The sequence below is a fragment of the Bos grunniens genome, chromosome 3 (assembly GCF_055505025.1).
Source record: "Bos grunniens cultivar Pamir isolate PY7600 chromosome 3, Bosgru_T2T1.0, whole genome shotgun sequence".
Lineage (NCBI taxonomy): Eukaryota > Metazoa > Chordata > Mammalia > Artiodactyla > Bovidae > Bos > Bos grunniens.
In genome coordinates, this window is record NC_141167.1 from 14,825,484 (window position 1) to 14,848,147 (window position 22,664).

Below are 22,664 nucleotides of genomic sequence, written 5' to 3' on the forward strand. Positions count from 1 at the left end.
TCCCCTTGTGATATGGGAATTCAGTAAGAAGGACACAGGATTGCCAGAGCTGTTTGAGGCCAAATATCCCAAAAGAATGTGCAGCCTGACAGATTCTGAAGCAAGAGCTTACTCTGTTCTCTGTGGAATCAAGTTTAACTTCAGACTGTTGGAACTTTGTAGGAAGGTGTTTTCACTCAAAATCTGCTTACCCCTCTAGACTTCCTAGCTGCAGAAGCATGCTGGAAGGAGCTCGATCTGCACTTTCTCAGAATCTGGACCACAGTCACTTGTTTTTCTTACCAAGGAATTCAGGGTTTCTCTCAGTCTTTGCAACAAAGTTCAGCTAGGGTGCACTCTGCAGAAAGTGCATTTCCATTCAATAAACACCTGTGTGCAAGACCATGTGGAAAATTTAGGGATAACAGGAAAGGGGTTAAAACTGCAGTTCTGTGACACAAGTGTTGAACAAGTAATGCAGACTTGGTGTCTGCTAGGATAGAGGAGGGCAGGTTCTGGAGCCTTGAATAACAACAGCTAACATGTATTGAGTGCTTGCTGTGTGCCATCTCTGTGCTAAGGCTCTATGTACATTCTTACATAATTCACATCATAATCCTACAATTATGAGCCTCACTTATAGATGAGGGACAGCCTGAGAGAGGTTCAGTGACTTGCCCAAGATCACAAAGTTGCCAAGTGGCTGGGGAAGCCCTTGTTTGACCCAACTCTGGACACGGAACAACAGACTGGTTCCAAATAGGAAAAGGAGTACGTCAAGGCTGTATATCATCACCCTGCTTATTTAACTTCTATGCAGAGTACATCATGAGAAATGTTGGACTGGATGAAGCACAAGCTGGAATCAAGATTACTGGGAGAAATATCAATAACCTCAGATAGGCAGATGACCCTTAAGGCAGAAAGTGAAGAAGAGCGAAAGAGCCTCTTGATGAAAGTGAAAGAGTGAAAAACTTGGCTTAAAACTCAACATTCAGAAAACTAAGATCATGGCATCCAGTCCCATCACTTCATGGCAAATAGATGGGGAAACAATGGAAACAGTGACAGACTTTATTTTGGGGGGCTCACTGCAGATGGTGACCACAGCCATGAAATTAAAAGACAGTTGCTCCTTGGAAGAAAAGTTATGACCAACCTAGGCAGCATATTAAAAAGCAGAGACGTTACTTTGTCAACAAAGGTCTGTCTAGTCAAGGCTGTGGTTTTACCAGTAGTCATGTATGGATGTGAGAGTTGGGCCATAAAGCTGAGCACCGAAGAACTGATGCTTTTGAACTGTGCAGTTGGAGAAGACTCTTGAGAGTCCTTTGGACTGCAAGGAGATCCAACCAGTCCATCCTAAAGGAAGTTACAGTCCTGAGTATTCATTGGAAGGACTGATGCTAAAGCTGAAGCTCCAATACTTTGGCCATCTGATGTGAAGAGCTGACTCTTTGGAAAAGACCCTGATGCTGGGCAAGACTGAAGGCAGGAGAAGAAGGATACAACAGAGGATGAGATGGTTGGATGGCATCACCGATTCAATGGACGAGTTTGAGTAAATGGGAGTTGGTGATGGACAGGGAAGTCTGGCATGCTGCAGTCCATGGGGTCACAGTCAGACACGACTGAGCAACTGGACTGAACTGAACTCTGCAAGAAACCTTCCCCGTGTCAGTTCCCCTCAAGTTCAGGAGTTTCACGATCCCCCTCACAGATCACCTGTCCCCATTTTTTCTGCCCTTCCAGACACTTTGCTGGCCCCTCTGTCAGAGAACAGCCTCCATTCTGCCTTCAAAAAGACTGTTCACTCGTGACCCCTGAGGGCCACTAGAGGGCAGGGAGCTGGGCAGCTTCATCTCTGGCTCAGGGCACAGTGCAGATCAGCACCCAGTGGTTTATGGGAATGTGAGGGTATCGTTTCAAGAGCACAGCCATCTCCACTCATCCTAAATGGAGATAATTTCTATTAGAAGAATCAGACCAGCACTAGGGCTGCTTGCAGTCTTGCTGGGAGACCAGTATTATACAGTACACAATGGGAGAATTACAGGCTAGATCTGAGGCCCCCAGTGACTCAAAGAGGAAATGCAGAGGGAAGCCCAGGAACACAGGGATAAGGAAGAGAGCAGGAGATTTCAGAGGCCCTGACTAAGTCTGACAAGGGGTCACCCTCGACTCTGTCCCCTGCCTGTGCGTGCGGAGTCACCAAGCCTTGTGGACTCACCGTAACAGCCCTCCATCCCATCTCTATTAGAGGATCATTGTTGTCCTGACCCCTCGCATTACTGTACCTGTCTCCAGCTGTAGGTCCTGAGTCCATGCTCCCTCCAATCCGTAAGTCCCCTCTGCATCCAGCCTCTGGTCAGGTCCTGGGCACTTTGAATGGCTAGTGTGAAACATTCTTAACCGGGTTTAGCAGTCTTGTAGAGATTTACCTGTTGGGTAAAAGGAAGACTAGGCATAAGACACCAGCAAGTGACTGGATTTAAGATTTGACATATTTTTAAGTTTGATGTGGTCTTGCGGAAATCTGAATTTTATTGGATAAATCATACATTTATTTTGAAGTTTTATCTTTAACCCACATTGGGGTGCCATAGCCATCTGCTATGCAGAGTCCTCACCTGGTCACTTGCCCCCCAGTCTCTCCAGGCTTCACTGAGCTCGCTTGCATGTGCTCACCTACTCCGACCCAGGTCCACTGCTGTGTGACTTGAAGGAAGTCCCTTAACCCCTGGGTGCCTCTGGCTCCTCATCTGTTAAGTGAGGTGGGGAATGGGGGGTGCGACTCCCCTATAACAAGGTATGAGCCGGAAAGAAATGACACAGAACGTGGCTGGTGCACGAACAGTGCTAACTGTCATCTGCTATCGTGATGCTCTTTGGAGTTGCGGCCTTCACACAAGCTATTGCTTCTACCTTGAAACACTCCACTCCTCACCAGTTCATTCCAGCTTTCGGAGCTCAGTTTACGTGTCTTTTCCTCTCAGTGCAGCTCCTTAACCATAAATGAAAAACCGAGGTGAGATTAGTGCCTAGGGAAGGGTCTGTGCAGAATGGTGGTGGTGGTTTAGTCACTAAGTCGTGTCCAACTCTTGGGATCCCATGGACTGTAGCCTGCCAGGCTGCTCTATCCATGGGATTCTCCAGGCAAGAATACTGGAGTGGGTTGCCATTTCCTTCTGCAGGGTATCTTCCCAACTCAGGAATCGAACCCAGGTCTCCTGCACTTCAGGAAGATTCTTTACCGGCTGAGCTATGCGGAGCTATTCAATCGAGGAGCCCTGTCTCAAACCGCTGAGGGCCGTGACAACTAAGATGCAAAAGATCAGGAAGGACGCCAGAGTTCCTTGACCTGCGGAAGGCATATCCTGCGCGCAGCTAGACCCGCACCGGGGTTCAGAGGACGCACAGCAAACCTGGGGATGACAGCGCGGCTGCTGGAGCTGCTGGGAAGGCCGGCCAGAGGCGCCGACCGAGAGCGCGCAGGAGCCAGGTGGGTGGGCGCGCCGGGAGCAGTGACACGACAGGTGTCAGATGTCCCGGAAGGAACCCCCAAAGGCTCACACAAGGGGACTGCAGGGAAGACGCCGGGAGGCCGGCCAGCAGCTGCAGTGGCGGGAAACTCTGGCCCGGATGCTGCTGCCAGAGGGATGCGACCCACTCTCTAGACTTGGCTGGTACCCGCGAACCCCTCCACCTCTAGACCCGACTGAGACGTCTCGGGTCCTGGGGCGACACCCCACGCACCAGGCAGGCTGCCGGGTCACTTCGCGGGCCAGACGAAGAGTTGGGATCCGGCTCCGACAGGGCTATCAAGGAAGGACACGCCTCCGCGGGAGCGCAGGATCTGATCTCCCCGACCGTGCTTCTACACTGGGTCCCCAGGCCCAGTCCCCGCGCCCTCCCGACAGCGCAGCCAGCAAGGGAAGGAGAGTCCAGGACAACAGCTGGCCCCAGACAGCACAACTGCGGATTTCTCGCCGTATCACCTACACCGAGTCGTATCTCAGTCTCCATCGCCAGCCACACAGAGCCCCTTCCCAGAGCCTTGTCCCCGCCCCTGCGTCCCCATTGGTCGGGTCCCGGAGGCGGGCCCCGACGGCTCCCAGCTGGAGGACAGAGGCGGCCGCGGCCCGGCGGAGCGGTACAAACTCGGTCCACACCTCCCCGAACCCGACGGCAGCTCTCCCTGCGCCTCTAAGCTGAGCGGCTTCGGCAGCAGCCGGACTGTCGGGCGCAGCGGAACGGACAGACTAGCCGACCGTCCCTGGTTCCCAGAGGAGCTCCTGCCGGAGGCGGTGCGGTGGCAGCCGACGGTCCGGGAGTTCTAGGGACCGCGCTGCGTTCGCGGGCGACCCACGCCCCGTCCCATCGGCCCCAAGCCAGGCCCGCCGCGCGCCGTCGGGGCGGCCCAGATCCGGGCCCCGCTGGGAGCGGATGCGCGCGCGGTGAGGCCGCCGGGTCCCGCCATGGCCGCGCGCCCCGGGCCGCTCTGGCTGCTGGGCCTGGCGCTGTGCGCGCTGAGCGGCGGCGGCGTCCCCGGCCCGCGCCCCCCGCTCGGCTGCCCGCAGCGCCGCCTGGGCCCGCGCGAGCGCCGCGACCTGCAGCGCGAGATCCTGGCGGTGCTCGGGCTGCCCGGGCGGCCCCGGCCCCGCGCGCCCCCCGCCGTCGCCCTGCTGCCGGCGTCCGCGCCGCTCTTCATGCTCGACCTGTACCGCGCCGTGGCCGACGACGACGACGAGGACGGCGGGGCCCCCGAGCGGCGCCTGGGCCGCGCAGACCTGGTCATGAGCTTCGTCAACATGGGTGAGCGCGGGCCCCGGGCGGGCGGCGGCGACCCCGGGGGAAGGCGGCGGGCTGAACGGCCCTACCGGGGCTGAGCGCGAGCGGCAGGGGCGTGTGCGCCACCTCGCGCAGGGGGAGCGCCTGCTGGGGGCGGGGAATCACCTTGTCGTGGACAGGGACCTGCGGCAGGAAAACCTGCCCGGCTCAGGGCAGCGAAGTCTTAGGGATGTGGGGGTCGGTGAGCTGCTGGACCGACAGGGACGCACGAGGAATGTGAGTCCCCGAGGCGTGTGCCTTCACCCGCCCCCGAACACCCCCGACGGTAAGATCCTGTAGTGTTAGGTGGACGCGGGTGGTGCCAGGAAGACAGTCCGGTCCTGGCGAGACAGGTGAGTAAACAGAGGCTGTGATGCTGTCCCTATGATAAGGGCGGTATGAAGAGCAGGACAAAGTTCCCCGTGGAAAACCCTGTCACGTCATCAAAGCAGAGTTGAGGTGAGGACCCAGATGTCCTGAGCCCACATTGAGCAGCCTCTTGCCTGGGTCACCTAGGGGTGGGGGCAGGGGAGGGGAAGCCGTAGACTCTGAGTTCAGTGGGGCAGGGACTGTGGTCTTGTCACCCTGGGCTCGCATCTGGGACTTGGCTTGTCATGGAATGAGTGTCCAGCCCCAGTGAATGACCCGATAGGCAGTTTGAACCCCCTTTGTTCTCCCAGGCAAAGCCCAGCTTTTCTTCTCTGCAGAAATTATACTCCAAAGCGTGAAACCATTTACCCTTAAAGTTCTCAAAGATCACGTTGTAATCTAAATCACGTAACTAAACTCTCTTTAATCTACATTCATGAACATAGGTCTCCCATCAGCTTTGCTTCCTGCCTGAGGCCAGTGAGGGGCATGGATCTAGGCTGCGGCAGACACCAGGCTAAACCTGGGGACCAAGGACCATAGCTCAGGCCCAGGTGGGGAGAGCTGTGGGACCCAGAGCAGGGAGGCCCCTGGCCAGGGCCACCAGCCTCCCTTCACCTTGTAACCCCCCAGCAACCCTGTTGGCAGACATGATATTCATCCCCATCTCCCGGATGAGGACAGTGAGGCTCAGAGAGGCAGTGTCTTGCTCAGGACAACGTGACCTCTGTGTGGCTGAGCCGGGACAGGCCCAGGTTGTTTGGCCTTCCATCCCGGGCTCAAGGAGGTAACAGGTCTGTGTCAGGAGGTCAGGCTTTCATGGTGCAAAGAGCTGTCAGAGGGGTTTTGGCAGAGGGGCCCAGGGGTCAGAGTGACAGCAGATTTTGTGAGTCTTCAGCCATTTGCTTCCTACCAGCAAAGAAGAGGGGACAATCTGCGAGGCCTGTCCCCCCAAACCACAGCTGGTGATGGGTTCAAGTGGGAGAGTGAGCCACAGGAGGCAGCCGTTAACCTCTGCTGAGATCCCAGTACCAGCTCGGGACTTGGGCTGGTGGGTTCTAGATGCCGCCTCCCTAGTTAGAGGTGGGGTGGGGGACTGGGGACAGAGCCATCCATATGTGGAACTGAGGCTGGAGCTCTGTGCTGGGGACAAGCTGACTCCGGGCACAGGACCAAGAAGAGCTGTGGATACAGCCCCCCTGAGAATGTCCCCATGGGAGCCCTCCATGTGTGAGTCACCACCTAGCCCAGGTCCCTCTCTCCCCAGCACCCCCTGGGGCAAGGGGTACATGGCCCTGGTGGGAGCTGCTGCTGTGAGTGAGCAGCACCCTGAGCTCAGGACCTGGTTCCCCTCCTGCCTCTGCTGTGTGGTCCTGGGGAAGTCCCTGCCCTCTCTGAGCCTCAGAGCTCTCCTTGTAAAATGGGGCTCCTCATGTCTGTTCTCAGAGTTGTCGTGAGATAGGTTGATAGAGCCGAAAGTCAGCCCCCTTTTAGGGGGAACCCAGCCCTGGTCAGTGCTGACCCCAGCCTCTCGCAGCTGCTGCTCAGCCTTGGTGTGGATGTGTGGAAATGTCCCACCTGTCTTATAGACACGTGAGACCCAGAAACAGATTTTTAAAACCATCCAAAGGTGTTCCTACCAGTTTTTTAATAAAAACAAAGACTTGAAGTACCATAGGCCTATAAATGTAGCAACTTGTGAAGCTGTTTTACCAACCTCATTCCATGGGCTCAGAGAAGTTAAATAACCAACCCAGGGTCACACAGCACATCCATGACGTCATTGAGGCTAAAGATTCTAAATTCGTTTCTTCCCACGCCACCTCTGTGTGCTTCCATGGAGATCTGAGACTTCTGATGCTGTGGATTAACAAGCCGATCTTTGTTCAGGGTAAGCCTGGTCTGTGGGCAGGTCTAGCCAGCTGTCAGAGGGCCTTCTTTCTTTATTCTGATGTACTAATTGCACTAGTAAAACTTCTTCAGTTGGAGCAGTTTAACTGGTAATTATGTGGGCTGATGTGGGGATTAGGCAGCTACCAGCGTTGTTTCCTCCTTTGGAGGCCCCAGCCCCAGGCCCCTGAAGGTCGGCGGGCCCTGAACCACCCTGGAGTCTAGCAGCAGAGTCGCTGTGGCATCAGCGCCCACGCCGAGGCTCCCACACCTGTGGCCTCCAGCTCCCCTCTGCTGCTGGCCTCACTGGCTCCTGAGAGGCCAGGCCTGGGGCTTGCTGGGCCTTGACCATCAGCAGCACCTGTAGGACCCAGAGGCCTGGGCCTCTCAAAGGCTCCTGTCCAGGGGTCGGGCCTCTGTCCTAGGAGACACTTCAGGGGCCTACTGGAGGTGTCACTGCTGGAGCCTGTACTGGGGGCCGGGGCTGCAGTCAGAGCCGGGTCCTGCCTGGCCTGCCTGTCAGTCTCTCCCTGTGGACTCTTGGCTCCCACTGGCCAGAATGTAGTGATGGGGCCGGGACCTCGAGGAGTGGACAGAGCTGGTCCCTGGTGTCGCCTGTGCTCTGGGGAGGAGATCCTGAGCTGGGAGGCAGCACCCAGGGTCTTGGCCCTCCTGGGCCTGCCGTGGATTCCTGCACGTCCCTCCCTTATCTGGTCCCTTCTCAGCACACTGCCCACCCCTCCGCCCAGCTCAGGTGTGACCGGCTGCACCCCGAGTGTCTCAGGCTGGCCCGGCCCCTCCGGAGAGAGGCAGGAGAGACACCTCTGGCATTTCTCCTGAATCCTTCCCCACCTCCTGTCCGCGGAGCAGGGGTACCCATGCTCCAGACTGAGAAACTGAGGCACAAACAGCACTGCAGGCTGACGTGTCGTCAGAACTGAACGGGACCGTCTTCTCCTTTGTTCTGACCTTCCCTGAGCTGGGCTCACTCATTCCCGCGGTCCCGGGCAGCTGAGGAGAGAGGTGTGAAGGAGCTGAGCTCTTGGGTTCAGGAGAGGCAGGGCTCTGTGGGAGTGAGGGGCCTGCCCGGGTCCTGTTCAGCCCCTGACCTTGAAGCAGTGACCCCTCACCTCCATGAGCCCCGGGGTCACTTACTTTGCTTCCTTACTACAGAGTTCTTTCATATTTTCCTGAATTCACTTCACAAATGGTCATGGGGTGCTTGCTCTGTGCCGGGCTCCATTCTAGCTCCTGGAACGTAAGAGGGAACGAAACAAAGACCCTCCTTGTGGAGCTGACCTTCTGGTGGGAGACACATACCTGCACCTCAGCTGCAAGGTAACTGTCACCTGGTCCCCACAGTGGCGCCCTCCCTGGGCATCAGGAGGGGGTGGACAGTGTGAGGACGGGCAGGATGGGCTGGGGTTCTGACCCGGCCTCAGAACTTGCTTCTTGACTCCACCTCCTACTCTCAGTGTGGTCTGGACTCTCCAGTCCACCTCTCGGAACCTCCGTCTCCTCCTCTGTAAACGGAGATACTCATGGTACCCACCCTGGAGGCTGTTCAGGGACTGTGTGAGCCGCCACCCAGTGACTACCACATGCTGAGACCCTCCATGTCTGACCTTTCATCTCATCTCACAATTACAGTCGCATCTTTGTTTTAAAAGGCTCAGAGAAGCTAGGTGGTCTTCCCAAGGCCACACAGCTGGTCATCTTCCTGCCTGTGTATCTTCTGCTCTTGTCCTACACAGAAGTGGCCTCTCCCCCCGGCCCAGGGCCCATGATTAGGTTCAGTGCATGCTGCTAAGTTGAACTGTGTTGAATGTATGTTGTAAACTGAGAGTCCTATTTTTAAAGTGTCTTTATTGTTTAGGGATTTACAGATAAAGCATGCTCACTGTACAAAATTCAGTTTGCAGAGGAACATGTAGCATGAGTGCCCCTGGGAACCCTCCTCCTACCAGCCCATCCCCTCAGGCAGAGCCAACCAGTCCTTTGATCTGTTCTCGAGCTTCATGTGAATGGAATCATAGTACATACTCTAGGTCTTTCACACAACAAATTGTTATTGAGATTCATCCATGTTTTGTTGTATATATTGTTCGAATATAAATGAGTTGTCTGGCATTGGAAACCATGCTTATTTGGGACATTTGGGTTGTTTCCAGCTTTTGGTTGTGCATAGAACTGTCTAAATATCCTTGTATATATCCTTGTACACAGGTATACTAAACCTGGATTTCCATCCTGACTGTGCCACTTGGGAGCTGCAAGACATCACACAGCTTCATTTTAAAGTCTCTGCACCTCATTTCCTTCGCTTTAAAACAAGGTTCATAGGGACCACCTCCCAGGGTTGTGTAGGATCTGTGATACATGCACGCAGGTCAGATGCACGCCTGTTACACAGTAGGAGCATAATATATGGGAGCTGATGTATCACATCCTGTTTCTGAGCCCTTGCTCACATTGTACCCTCTGCATAGAATATACTCATCTCCATTTCTTCTAAAAAGGAATGGGCAGGGGTTTCCATAAATCTGACTCTTCCTACCCCGCTCCTCCCAAGGGACAGACTGCTTCCATGATCAGAACCCTCACCCTTGATCACTTGTATTTCTTAGGATTCTGCCTATATGATCTGGGGGCACATTTAGCCTCTTTCTGCCACCTCTCCCCAGGAAACTATAAATAACCTGAGAACAGCGACCAAACATGAGTCTCATGGCAAACCAACCCCTCAGACAAATCCCGTCCCCCCACCCCTGTGCGGCCAGCCTTCAGGGCAGACTGGCCACGCAGAGGGAAAGTGGAAGCGGTGGGAGGCAGGGAGCACCGAGAGCCAGGGGAAGGAGACAGAGCAGGGCCAGCCTCCCCGTCTGTGCGGATCACACTCCGCCTCCCCCCACCACTGCCCCACTCCCCACCCCCCCCCCGCCCCGGGACCTGAGTCCCTGCAGGGCCCTGCCTGGAGGACCATGGCCTCAGGAGGTCGCTCTCAGGCACCTGTTGATGGAAGAACCTTGTGAACAGGTGACCTCCCCATCCCAGTATTGCCACCAGAGCAAATCTGGGGCCACTTATATCACATGGGCTCCAAGTCTGCAATTCCTCATGAAAGACCCCTAACCTGACACATGATGCCCGGCGATCCTCTGCCCCCCTGGGCCTCAGTTTCCTCATCTATGCAGGGTGGCCCCGAAGGCCTTTCCAGCTCCCACCAAAGAACATGCCCCCTGCCCTCCCCGCCCACTGGTGGCCCCCCACCGCCCACCCTGGGGGTGAGGCAGGCTCAGGGAGGGAGCACACGGCCAGTCCTCACAGGCACGCACTCCCTGCAAGACAGAGGGCGTGTGTCACCATGACCACAACCTTCTGGAAAGCCCCACAGCTCAGGTCTTTCCTGGGTTGACCTGGAGGAGCCGCATCCTCCTTGCTCACATCTCCTGGGATCTATTTTTGGCCGTGGTGGGCTTGATGTGGTGCGGCAAGCGGGTGCCCCTTTTAATTTGGGCTCTGAAGCCAGCTGAGGTCTGGATGGTAATTATGAGCATGGAGCCATTTATAGAAACAGGTCCTGAAAAAGTCAGTAATGAGAACTGACTAAAAATGCCGCAGAATGAAGCAGCACTGAGATTCTTGGGTGGGAGGGAGCCCTTTAGGAGGCAGAACCGGGAGGTGATGGAGTCTGCAGCTCCCCTGGGACGTGGGACCGTGGAGACTGCGTCTTGTCTTAGGTCTGAGGGGCCCCTTGGCCTCGTTACCGGTGGGACCAGCCAGACAGGCCCAGCCTGTCCGCCTCCAGGGCCCCAGGGGAGCCTGTCCTTCTTGTCAGACTGTGAACAGAGGCAAGTCCCACAACAAAGTGAGAACATGGGTGGCTTCAGATGGAGGCCTGAGGTGACCTGGAAGCCACTCAGCTGGACACTGAGTCGCTGTCCTGGAGACCAGGAGCCCTTGGGAAGAGGGGCCGGACATCCGCTCTCTGGGCCCTGGGGACATGAGGGGCTGGACGAGCAGACCGCCAAAGCCTCCCGTTCCCATCCAACTGTTCAGTCTCTGCCTCCAAATTGGTCACCGTCCAGAGGACAGATGAGCCAGGGATTGGGACCCTGGGACAGGGAAAGAGAGAGATTGGGAGGGTGATGTGTGGGATCAGGGGAGGGCAAGGGGGCTGTTACAGCTGGACCGAGAAGAAAGTAGCCTTCATACTTGGTGGGATGGGGCAAACCCCGGGAGAGGGCTTCAAGGAGGGTCTCCGGGGAGGGTGTTTACACCAGAGGGCCCAGGAGACCATGAGGATGAGCCGGGCCAGCTCGGGAGGCCTGGAAGCAGAGCCAAGCTTAAGACCCTCCCGTGGGCCCTGAGGGGCTGGGGAAGGGCTCGAGGGCAGGAAAGATTGTCCGGACAGTTCAGTTCAGTCGCTCAGTCATGATCCGACTCTTTGTGACCCCATGAATCGCAGCATGCCAGGCCTCCCTGTCCATCACCATCTCCTGAAGTTCACTCAAACTAACATCCATCGAGTTGGTGATGCCACCCAGCCATCCCATCCTCTGTCGTCCCCTTCTCCTCCTGCCCCCAATTCCTCCCAGCATCAGCGTCTTTTCCAATGAGTCAACTCTTCGCATGAGGTGGCCAAAGTACTGGAGTTTCAGCTTTAGCATCATTCCTTCCAAAGAAATCCCAGGGCTGATCTCCTTCAGAATGGACTGGTTGGATCTCCTTGCAGTCCAAGGGACTCTCAAGAGTCTTCTCCAACACCACAGTTCAAAAGCATCAATTCTTCGGCGCTCAGCTTTCTTCACAGTCCAACTCTCACATCCATGCATGACCACTGGAAAAACCATAGCCTTGACTAGACGGACCTTTGTTGGCAAAGTAATGTCTCTGCTTTTCAACATGCTATCTAGGTTGGTCATAACTTTTCTTCCAAGGAGTAAGCATCTTTTAATTTCATGGCTGCAGTCACCATCTGCAGTGATTTTGGAGCCCAAAAAAATAAAGTCTGACACTGTTTCCACTGTTTCCCCTTCTATTTCCCATGAAGTGATGGGACCGGAGATTGCATTTTCTTTTTTAAAAATTTTATTGAAGTATAATTTATTTATAATGTATTAATTTCTGCTGTACAGCAACCTGATTTAGTTATATATACACATGTGTCTTTTTCAAGTTCTTTTCTCCACTAGGTTATTACAGAATATTGAGCAGAGTTGGCTGGGCTGTACAGTAGGTCATTGTTGGTTATCTATTTTAAATATAATAGCATGTACATGTCAATCTCCAGCTTTCAGTCTATCCCTCAAACTAATGTTTCCAATTCAAGCTTAGGATTATAGACTTTTACTTAAAAGCTTTTTTTATATTTTATTTTTCTATTTTCTTTTGCACTGAATAATTTGGTCCTAATGACATTTATATGATTGTTGCTGTTGTTCAGTCATGTCCGACTCTTTAATAGGTATAGAATAACATCATCATCATAGCAGTGTGCTTACTGAAAAATTAAGATTTATTTTTAATTTTGTCCTTAAGCTATTCTACTAGGGATATACAGTCAGATTACTCTGTTTGAAAATTACTTGAAATAATTCCTCACTGTGTGCTTAAGCCACCAACTCAATACACCCACCATTTGTTTACTTTATTTTGCATTTTAGTGTTGGGTATTACTTTTCGGTTTTATATTTTGACTTATTTTTGTTTTATACTTATGTGAAATAGTTTACAAAATTTACAAAGCAAGGGACATTTGGAGAGACCTAACTTCCATGCCTGTCTCGTACACTATGTCTCTGTTCTCTTCTTCCCACAAAAGGTAACTACATTTTTAAATTAATTAATTATTTTATTTTTGGCTGTGGTGGGTGTTCACTGCTGCTGGTGGGCTTTCTCTAGTCGAAGCAAGCAGGGGCGACTCCCTGGTTGCAGTGCCAGGACTTCTCATTGTGGTGGCTTCTCTCCTGGAACACAGACTCTAGGGCCCCTGGGCTCAGCAGTTGTGGCACGCAGCCTTAGTTGCGCTTCGGGATGTGGAATCTTCCTGGACAGGGATCAAACCCATGTCCTCTGCATTGGCAAGTGGATTCTTTACCATTGGACTACCAGCGAAGTCCAACTACTTTTTTTTTTTTAATTGAAATATAGTTGACATACAATAGTATGTTAGTTTCAAGTATACTACATAGAAATTTGACATTTGCATACATATGAAGTGATCACCATAAGTCTAGTAACCTTTTGTGTGCATACAAATTTATTATAAAATTACTGACCATATTCTTTATGCTATACATTATACCCCATGTCTTATTTATTATAACTTCAGATTTATACCTCTTAATCCCCTCCATCTATTTCACCCACTCCCACTATTTTTAATACACTTATTAGTTTGTAGTTTGTCTCTCCATTTAAAGAATAAAATTGCATATATATGTATATATGACATGTATGCATTTTAATAATATTTATATTTTTTAATGTATTTATTTCTTTTTGGTTGCCCTGGTTCTTCCTTGCTGCATGGGCTTTTCTCTAGTTTCAGCAGGTCTGGGCTACTCACTAGTTGCCGTTTGCAAGCTTCTCATTGCTGTGGCTTCTCTTGTTGCGGAGCATGGGCTCTAGGGCACACGGGCTTCGGCAGTTGTGGCACGTGGGCTCAGTAGTTGCGGCTCCTGGGCTTCTAGAGCACACGCTCAATAGTTGGGGCACACAGGCTAAGTTGCTCCGCATCATGTGGGATCTTCCCAGATCAGGGATCTAACCCGTGTCTCCTGCTTTGGCCGGCAGCTTCTTAACCTCTGTGCCATCACGGCTGCTGCTGCTACTGCTAAGTCACTTCAGTCGTGTCCAACTCTGTGTGACCCCATAAACGGCAGCCCACCAGGCTTCCCCGTCCCTGGGATTCTCCAGGCAAGAACACTGGAGTGGGTTGCCATTTCCTTCTCCAATGCATGAAAGTGAACAGTGAAAGTGGAGTTGCTCAGTTATGTCCGACCCTCACCAACCCCATGGACTGCAGCTTCCAGGCTCCTCCGTCCATGGGATTTTCCAGGCAAGAGTACCGAAGTGGGGCCACCAGGGCAGCCCCTAATATTTGTATTATGACATGTTCTTAGATAAAAGGCATATTAGCTGTACTGTTCCCCTTATTTCTTTTTAAAATAAAACTCTCCTCTGGAGATCACTTTCTTGCAGAATATAGATGATCTCTTTGTTCTAATTTACAGCTCTTTAGCACCCCATCATGAAGAGGTACCATGGTTCATTTATTCCATCTCCTACTGATAAACATTTGGATTGTTTCCAGTGTTTTTCTGTAACATATTACAAAATTGGGCTATAACAAATAGTCTTGTATGTACATCGTTTTGTATTGCACCTTTGGGACAATTTTTAAGAAGTGAGATGTCTAAGTCAAAACATGTATCATTTTGCTAAATGTTGCCAGATTCGCCTCCATGGGGATTACTGCATTTTGCCTGCCTGCCTGCCAGCAACTCATGACTGCTTGGTCTCATCTTCAGATCAGATCAGATCAGATCAGTCGCTCAGTCGTGTCCAACTCTTTGCAACCCCATGAATCGCAGCACACCAGGCCTCCCTGTCCATCACCAGCTCCTGGAGTTCACTCACACTCACGTCCATCGAGTCAGTGATGCCATCCAGCCATCTCATCCTCTGTCGTCCCCTTCTCCTCTTGCCCCCAATCCCTCCCAGCATCAGAGTCTTTTCCAATGAGTCAACTCTTCGCATGAGGTGGCCAAAGTACTGGAGTTTCAGCTTTAGCATCATTCCTTCCAAAGAAATCCCAGGGCTGATCTCCTTCAGAATGGACTGGTTGGATCTCCTTGCAGTCCAAGGGACTCTCAAGAGTCTTCTCCAACACCACAGTTCAAAAGCATCAGTTCTTCGGCGCTCAGTTTTCTTCACAGTCCAACTCTCACATCCATACATGACAACAGGGAAAACCATAGCCTTGACTAGATGAACCTTTGTTGGCAAAGTAATGTCTCTGCTTTTCAATATGCTATCTAGGTTGGTCATAACTTTCCTTCCAAGGAGTAAGCATCTTTTAATTTCATGGCTGCAGTCACCATCTGCAGTGATTTTGGAGCCCCCAAAAATAAAGTCTGACGCTGTTTCCACTGTTTCCCCATCTATTTCCCATGAAGTGGTGGGACCGGATGCCATGATCTTCGTTTTCTGAATGTTGAGCTTTAAGCCAACTTTTTCACTCTCCTCTTTCACTTTCATCAAGAGGCTTTTTAGTTCCTCTTCACTTTCTGCCATAAGGGTGGTGTCATCTGCATATCTGAGGTTATTGATATTTCTCCCAGCAATCTTGATTCCAGCTTGTGTTTCTTCCAGTCCAGCGTTTCTCATGATGTACTCTGCATAGAAGTTAAATAAGCAGGGTGACAATATACAGCCTTGACATACTCCTTGTCCTATTTGGAACCAGTCTGTTGTTCCATGTCCAGTTCTAACTGTTGCTTCCTGACCTGCATACAAATTTCTCAAGAGGCAGATCAGGTGGTCTGGTATTCCCGTCTCTTTCAGAATTTTCCAGTTTATTGTGATCCACACAGTCAAAGGCTTTGGCATAGTCAACAAAGCAGAAATAGATGTTTTTCTGGAACTCTCTTGCTTTTTCCATGATCCAGCAGATGTTGGCAATTTGATCTGTGCTTCCTCTGCCTTTTCTAAAACCAACTTAAACATCAGGAAATTCACGTTCACATATTGCTGAAGTCTGGCTTGGAGAATTTTGAGAATTACTTTACTAGGTCTCATCTTGCTGCTGCTAAGTCGCTTCAGTCGTGTCCGACTCTGTGCGACCCCATAGACGGCAGCCCACCAGGTTCCCCCATCCCTGGGATTCTCCAGGCAAGAACAGTGGAATGGGTTGCCATTTCCTTCTCCAATGCATGAAAATGAAAAGTGAAAGTGAAGTCGCTCAGTCGTGCCTGACTCTTAGCAACCTCATGGACTGCAGCCTACCAGGCTCCTCCATCCATGGGATTTTTCAGGCAAGAGTACTGGAGTGGGGTGCCATTGCCTTCTCCAAGGTCTCATCTTAGAGTGTCTTAATTGAAAGATTTCTCCAAAGTACCACATCTAAAGTAACACCACACTGAACTGGAACTATAACTCCAATTTTTAAGATAGATATATCCAGAAAAATAGAAATAAATACGGACATATGTTTATGCATGGGTTAGGATTTGTTGTTGTCATTCAGTTGCTAACCCATAGAGTAAATTAAATGTGCATGAACCCATAATGATAGAAATAAATAAATGGATAAGTATGGGAGGAAGGATGAGTCTTCTTTTCAAAGAAATTCCAATTAATAAATGTAGAGGGAAAGAAGGAAACAGAAAATCACTATTGCAGATAGTGCAGTAATAATTGCTGCAGGCAAGAGCCACTCCTGGTGCTAAATTAGTGGGCAAAAATGTGGGGGAAAACAGGGTATATGTACAAATCTCAGAGTTTCTCCCTCAAGATATTTATCATTTCCAAAAGAAAAATAATGACATTAGAGTGAAGATATGTGGCAGATACCACCTTAACCAAAGAATTAGTAATCACTAGTAATAATACATGTTGACATTATGTCGTTGGATTTGATGTGCTCAGAAGGGGACATTATATCCATGGTATTCTTCTCCAAAATCTGTAACTTCGATTTAATAATGAGAATGCGAGAACACATCAGATAAACCCAAACTGAGGGACCGTCTACCACATACCTGACCGATGACCTTCATAATGGCAAGGGCATGAAGGACAAAGAATGGCTTAGCGCTTGTTACAGGTCAGAGCAAATCAGGGAACCCTAACAAGGAAATGTGATGTGGGATCCAGGATGGAGTCTTGGAACAGAAAAAGGACATAAGTGGGAAAACTAGCAAAATTCTAGAAGGGTCTATAATGTACTTAATAATATTGTACCATCAGTTTCCTGGTTTTGAACACTATGCTGTGGTTTGGTTATATAAAATGTTATCATGAGGGAAAGCTGTGTAAAAAAATGGAAAGTCTTTTACTGTTCTTGCAACAATTTTTCTCTCAATCTCAAAATCAAAAATCACTACAAAATGAAAGTTGAAAGCATAAAGTGACCCCACATACCCTCTTTTCACCCCCTCTTGCTGTCCTTCCCAGGGCTCCTCGCTTACAATGAGTGTCTGTCTTTGACCTGATTTCCCCACTGTGCGTAAAACTCGGCGGGCGCAGGGGCTGGCCTGTCTTGTGGACTGCAGTTTCCCCAGTGCCCAAGTACTGACTTGCGTACAATAAGCACTGCCTTCAAATGTGTTGCATAAATGAATTAATTAATGTTCCCAGATATACCCAGGGGAAAATGAATAGAAAATGAGTGTTCTTAGAAAACCTCCAGAGCGTGAGAAGACAGCATAGGCAGGGGTCTTCTCCCACGTGCCCAAAGGCGAAATTATGGGACACTCCACCCCCATGCAAGATTAGGAATTCCTACCCTAGATTCTGCAGATGGAAAGAATAATTTACTACCCAGAAACCTTGCTTCAAACATCAGCAGTCCCCCCCAGGACATTCACAGAGACAGGATTCCTGGCAGGACTTATCTCAGATGGCCAGGAGCCAGAACATAGGTCAGGCAGGGACCACCTCCTGCCCTGCAGCACGCCCACCCGTCCCCCTCGCTGCCTGTCTGAATCTGCCAGGGGACCCAGGAATGAACTTCCCAACTCCACAACCAGCAGCAAATTTTACCGGGAAAACCCAAGAAATCACATTGTACAGACCTTGGCCTTTCCCCTAAATTCCCTCTACAGAGCACCCCACAGCTGCAGCGGGATGGGAAGCAGGGCCAGGTCAACTCCCAGGTGGGGAGGTTATGCCGTTTTTGGAGCACGGGATGGTGGCGGGTCACTGCGGTGGAAGGAGCCCAGAGGAGAGCCCAAACTCCTAGGTTCTGTCTCCACACGTGCATGAAACTGGGAGAAGACTGTCTGCAGTGATCTTTCTTCCTTGAGCTCTGATGTTCTGGAATCATCAGCACGTTCATAAAGAAAATGTTGCTTTATGCCCGAGCCAGAACGCAGTGGACGGCCCCACTGGCGTGGCAGGGGGCCTCCCTCTCCTGGCCTGGGCATCTTTGGGAGATTCCAGACCTTGGTTAGAGGGGAAAGTGGAGGCTGGGCATGAGTGTGCACTGATAAGGAAATGCTCCTGAATAATCAGATAGAATCATGTGCCAGGCCAGAACCAAGTGCGGCCACAGAAGCAGACAGGGCTTCGGACCCTTTCATTTCATTTCTGTATCAAATGGTCATTTTGTAGATGTGGATTCTGAGACCCAGAGGATCAAGTGTCTTCATAAAGGTCAGACAGGTGGAAAGGAGGCTCTTTGAAGCCTCCAAATACCTTTCAGTTGCACTTATGTATTTTTATGTGAATCTTTCATTCTGTAATTTATTTAGAATAAAGCTGAATGTCTGTCTTTCGTCTTCTATGGCTCTTGAGTCACACATGAAACCCCCATTGGTGCTGGCAGGATGTTCTTACTTTATTATGTCTGTTAGGTGAGGAAATTAGGGGTCAACACCCCTCCCACCTCCTAAGGCATGGCCATCGCTCCTATCCCATGATCCCTGCTCTTTACAAAGCCCTTTCACAGCTCTGTGTGGATAGACCCTAGAACCTTCCCCTCCCTTCCCAGATGAGCAGACTGAGGCCACCCACAGGAAGTACCTGGTTGCTGACAGAGTCAGGGCTAAAACCAGAAGCCCCAGGTGGAGATCAGAGCATCTACCCCGCTCAGTGCTGTTTTAGTGGCTAGAGCAGGAGCAGCCAGCCCGGGAACTACCATATGGGACATCCAAGTCTCAATAAATGCTGCTCCTTAACACTGGCATCTGAGAACCATCTTCCCTAATCCACAGAAGCAACTGCTGCAAAGCCATACATCCACAGGTTCCAGCAAAGAAAGCGGGGCGGGGCAGGCCGGGGTGAGGGGAGGGCTCTCCTTTGGTTCGTGACAGTAATATCTAGTTTATTGCCTCATCTCAGAAGTTGTATCCATTTCTGATGAAAATCATTTTCCTAAAAATGTCCCACCGCCAGCGCTTGCCTGGAACAGCTGGGGCAGGCAGTTTCCTGTGCGGGAATTATGGGGTGGGGGTTGGGTGGGCATCGCTTTCACAAACCCACAGCACAGAAGCTGGGAGCTGAGGTCAGTCCAGGGGAGCAGGGCTCTCTGGACCCAGCACATGTGGGCCCCCAGGTCAGCAAGGGAGGGAGGCCACAGAGCTTGGTGCCCACGGAGCTGGCAGGTCCGCGGTTGTTCCCTCAGTCCTGGATCCAACGTGAGTCAGTGTCAAGCCTGCAGACAGGTTCCCAGGGACCCACCTGTCAGCCCCCTCTGTGCCTTGGGGGCAGATACACCTAAGGATGCTTTGAGAGGGGTCCGGCACAGGGCATGGCTGGGCGACCCCTTTTCATTCTTGGGGTCACTCCCTGGAACAGCCAACAGCCTGGACCTATTTCACCCTGCAGATCAGGGCTGCTTCCATAGCCACATAACAGAGGTGGTCTCTGCAGTCACCTAATCCACGGAAATTGTCCCCAAAGCTGTGTATGTGTGTGTCTGTAGGGAGGAGGGGATTCATGTGGTGATATTCATGGCGAGCATCACTCGGTGAAGGTCCAGAACCCTGCCCTCCACGCCCTGCCTGTGTGGGAGGACCTGGATCTGCCCGTGTCATGCTGCCCACGAAACAGCCTGGCTCTGGGTGGGCATTTGCTGTGGGTCCAGCCCCCGTCAGACAATGGGGGTTCTGTTCCCTCCTCCCTGGTCTGGGGATGAAAAGCCCATCTCCTTGCCAAACACGTGTGTCCACTGGCCCCGCCCAGCACAGCTGTTTGCCCATCCCTGGACCAGGTCCCCACCGCGAGGACAGGAAGTGCTCCCACATCCGCCTCCAGCACCAGCCTGGTGACTTGTGGTCACTGAGTCCAGTAGCCAGAGAGAGAATTTTTAAAAAGACTCACAAACATGTAATTAAAATCTCAGTGTTGGTTTTAGGGAAAGGCTGAGGGCGGCTCCCGCCCCTGCTTTGTGGAAACACAGATTTTTAGTGTTTGAAAGTGACAGGAGGCTAAGTGAGATGCCCTAAATATACTGTCCTGGGCATTTCCGGCAGCTGGGGAAATGTGGGGTTTACTCCACTCCTGCGGTCTCTCGCCCAGACAGTGAGAGCAGCCCCACCACCAGCCCGCCTCGGGTCCCTGCAGTCTGGGCTTTACCCTCGCCTCCACACACAGCTTCCACTCCACCCTCAGACCACGACCCTCTGCTGCCCTGAACCCTGGCCCTCCACTGGTCAGAGCACAGCCCACGCTCCGAGGCCAGGATTCCAGCCCTTGCAGCTGGACCACAGCCAGACTCACACCCTGAGCCCCAGCTCCGCACACCTGTGTGTAGAGGTCCCCTCTGCCTAGAAAACCTGTCCTCCCAAGACTCCTTCCCGTCCTTCAAGGCCAGTCCAGGTGTCACCTCCTCCAGGAAGCCCCCTCAGATCACGCCCTGGGACCCTCCAGTTTCCCCCGCCAGCATTTCCAGGAGCTGTCCCCCTACCGTGCCTCTTCCTGGTCTTTTCTCTCAGATCCCTCTCCCTCTTTCCTCTTGTTCCTCTCCCCCTTTGCTGGGTGTTATGACTGTTTCTCCCTGCTGGTGCCATTGTCCCTCAGCTCTAGACCTTTACTAACGCTGGTCCCTGCCTCTGTGGTTTCTTCTCCCTTGACATCATGGCACATCCACTCTCACCCCCAGACCAGCTCTGAAGTCAGCTACACGCCCAATCTCGGAGCCCTCGTCTCACTTAAATGGATTCAGCTATGTCTCTTTTCTGCCTTGGGTCTGAGTCTGTCTCCCCAGAGGAGGGACCTGTCCTGTACCCCATCTGTGGGTCCAGTAGGATGCTGAGCGGGGCAGGCTGGGTTTGGGGCCCAGGGGCCAGACGTGGACACTGCCCTGCGGCACTGCCACGTGCCAGGTGCTGAGCCAGGCATCTCACCACACAGCTCTCAGAGCCCTCTGAGCACCCAGGAGACAGAGCTGAGACAAGCCTGTTCTCGAGGAAGGAGTCAGTCCCGCCCAGACTGCCCAGGCCCCTGGCTCCCTCCCTGGAGCCCGAGCCCGAACCTCGAGTGACCGCCAGCCCCACTCTGTCTTGCAGTGGAGCGCGATCCCGCCCTGGGCCACCAGGAGCCCCACTGGAAGGAGTTCCGTTTTGACCTGACCCAGATCCCGGCTGGGGAGGCCGTCACAGCCGCGGAGTTCCGGATTTACAAGCTGCCCAGCACCCACCCGCTCAACCAGACGCTCCACATCAGCATGTTCGAGGTGGTCCCGGAGCAGTCCAACAGGTGCCTGTCCCACACCCCCACACACATCTGCTCAAATCTCTGTCGGAGTGTCTGGTCCAGCCAGCCCTGGGGTGCATTTCCCAGAAGACAGAAGGGGAGCTTCCTGGGCAGCCCACCCTCAGAGAAGAAAGTTTGGCCCAAGGCCTCATCTCACCACAGGGACAGGCCAGCATCAGTCCTGGATTCAAGTCCCCACCTTGCTGTCTTGGCTGTGGGACCATGGATGGGTCACTGAGCTCCTGAGCCTCAGTTTCCCCATCTGTACACAGGCTCTGTAACATCTTTGTAGAGTAGACAGTGAGATAAGGCCTGGAAGGCACCCAGGCCAGAGCCAGGCGGGTAGATGCCCCACTAACGGTCCCCCGGTGGGCACTGGAAACACAAAGGCAGCTGTGCCGGCCCTTGGTTAATTGTTCTTTCGTGTCCACAGGGAGTCTGACTTGTTCTTTTTGGATCTTCAGACGCTCCGATCTGGGGACGAGGGCTGGCTGGTGTTGGACGTGACAGCAGCCAGTGACCGCTGGCTCTTGAGCCGTAACAAGGACCTGGGACTCCGCCTCTATGTGGAAACAGATGATGGTAAGACAGGGCTCAGCATCGAACCTTCCCCTGGGGGCTCCTCCAAGGAAGCTGCTGGCAGCAGACACAGCTGGAGCCCCCTCATTTGGCCCCGGAGGGCTGGCCTTTCTCAGTGGAGGGGACTCAGCGGGTAGGGGGTAAGGGTCCCACAGTGTGGCACAGCGGGAAGCCCCCTACTGGCAGAGATCCTCTCCTTCTGCAGGACCAAGGCTAGAGCTGCTAAGAGTGAGTTCAAGTTTTCTCTCCCCAAGAAATGGGAGAGTCTTTCTACTCTACAGAGCTACCTTTTGCCCCAGGAGTTTCCATCATGGGCAGGGTGAGGGGATGTGCCCACACCCTTAGACTCCTAGGCAGAGCCCCGGGTATGGATCTGGATTTTGCAGCCTTCTTAGTCAGTGACCTTGGCAGGTTGCTTGCCTTTCCAAGTCTCAGTTTCCTCATCTGTAAAGTAAGGATTCATGCTTTCATTCATTCATTCAGCAGGTGTTTGCAGGAGAGCCTCTTTTATCCCAGCAATGGGACTAGAAATGCTGAAGGTAGGCCCACGTTGGTGTGTCTGAGCTACAGCAAGGGGCCGCCGTGGCTGGAAC

General features: G+C 52.4%; 1 protein-coding gene and 1 long non-coding RNA gene across 3 annotated transcripts in view; both read left to right on the forward strand.

Annotated features, from left to right (window-relative positions):
* Positions 1-4,414: 4,414 nt before the first annotated feature.
* BMP8A (bone morphogenetic protein 8a) overlaps positions 4,415-22,664 on the forward strand; it is a 43,571-nt gene continuing 25,321 nt past the window's right edge. For both annotated transcript variants that reach the window (XM_086380456.1, XM_086380445.1), the window contains exons 1-3: positions 4,415-4,794; positions 21,306-21,495; positions 21,926-22,074. In XM_086380456.1, coding sequence (XP_086236582.1) covers positions 4,458-4,794; positions 21,306-21,495; positions 21,926-22,074 — 676 coding nt within the window. In that variant the 5' untranslated portion in view covers positions 4,415-4,457. The remainder of the gene's footprint in view (positions 4,795-21,305; positions 21,496-21,925; positions 22,075-22,664) is intronic.
* LOC147375054 (uncharacterized) lies at positions 8,242-9,515 on the forward strand. The gene is made up of 2 exons (XR_015156242.1): positions 8,242-8,406; positions 9,295-9,515. It is a non-coding gene; the product is annotated as an uncharacterized LOC147375054 (long non-coding RNA).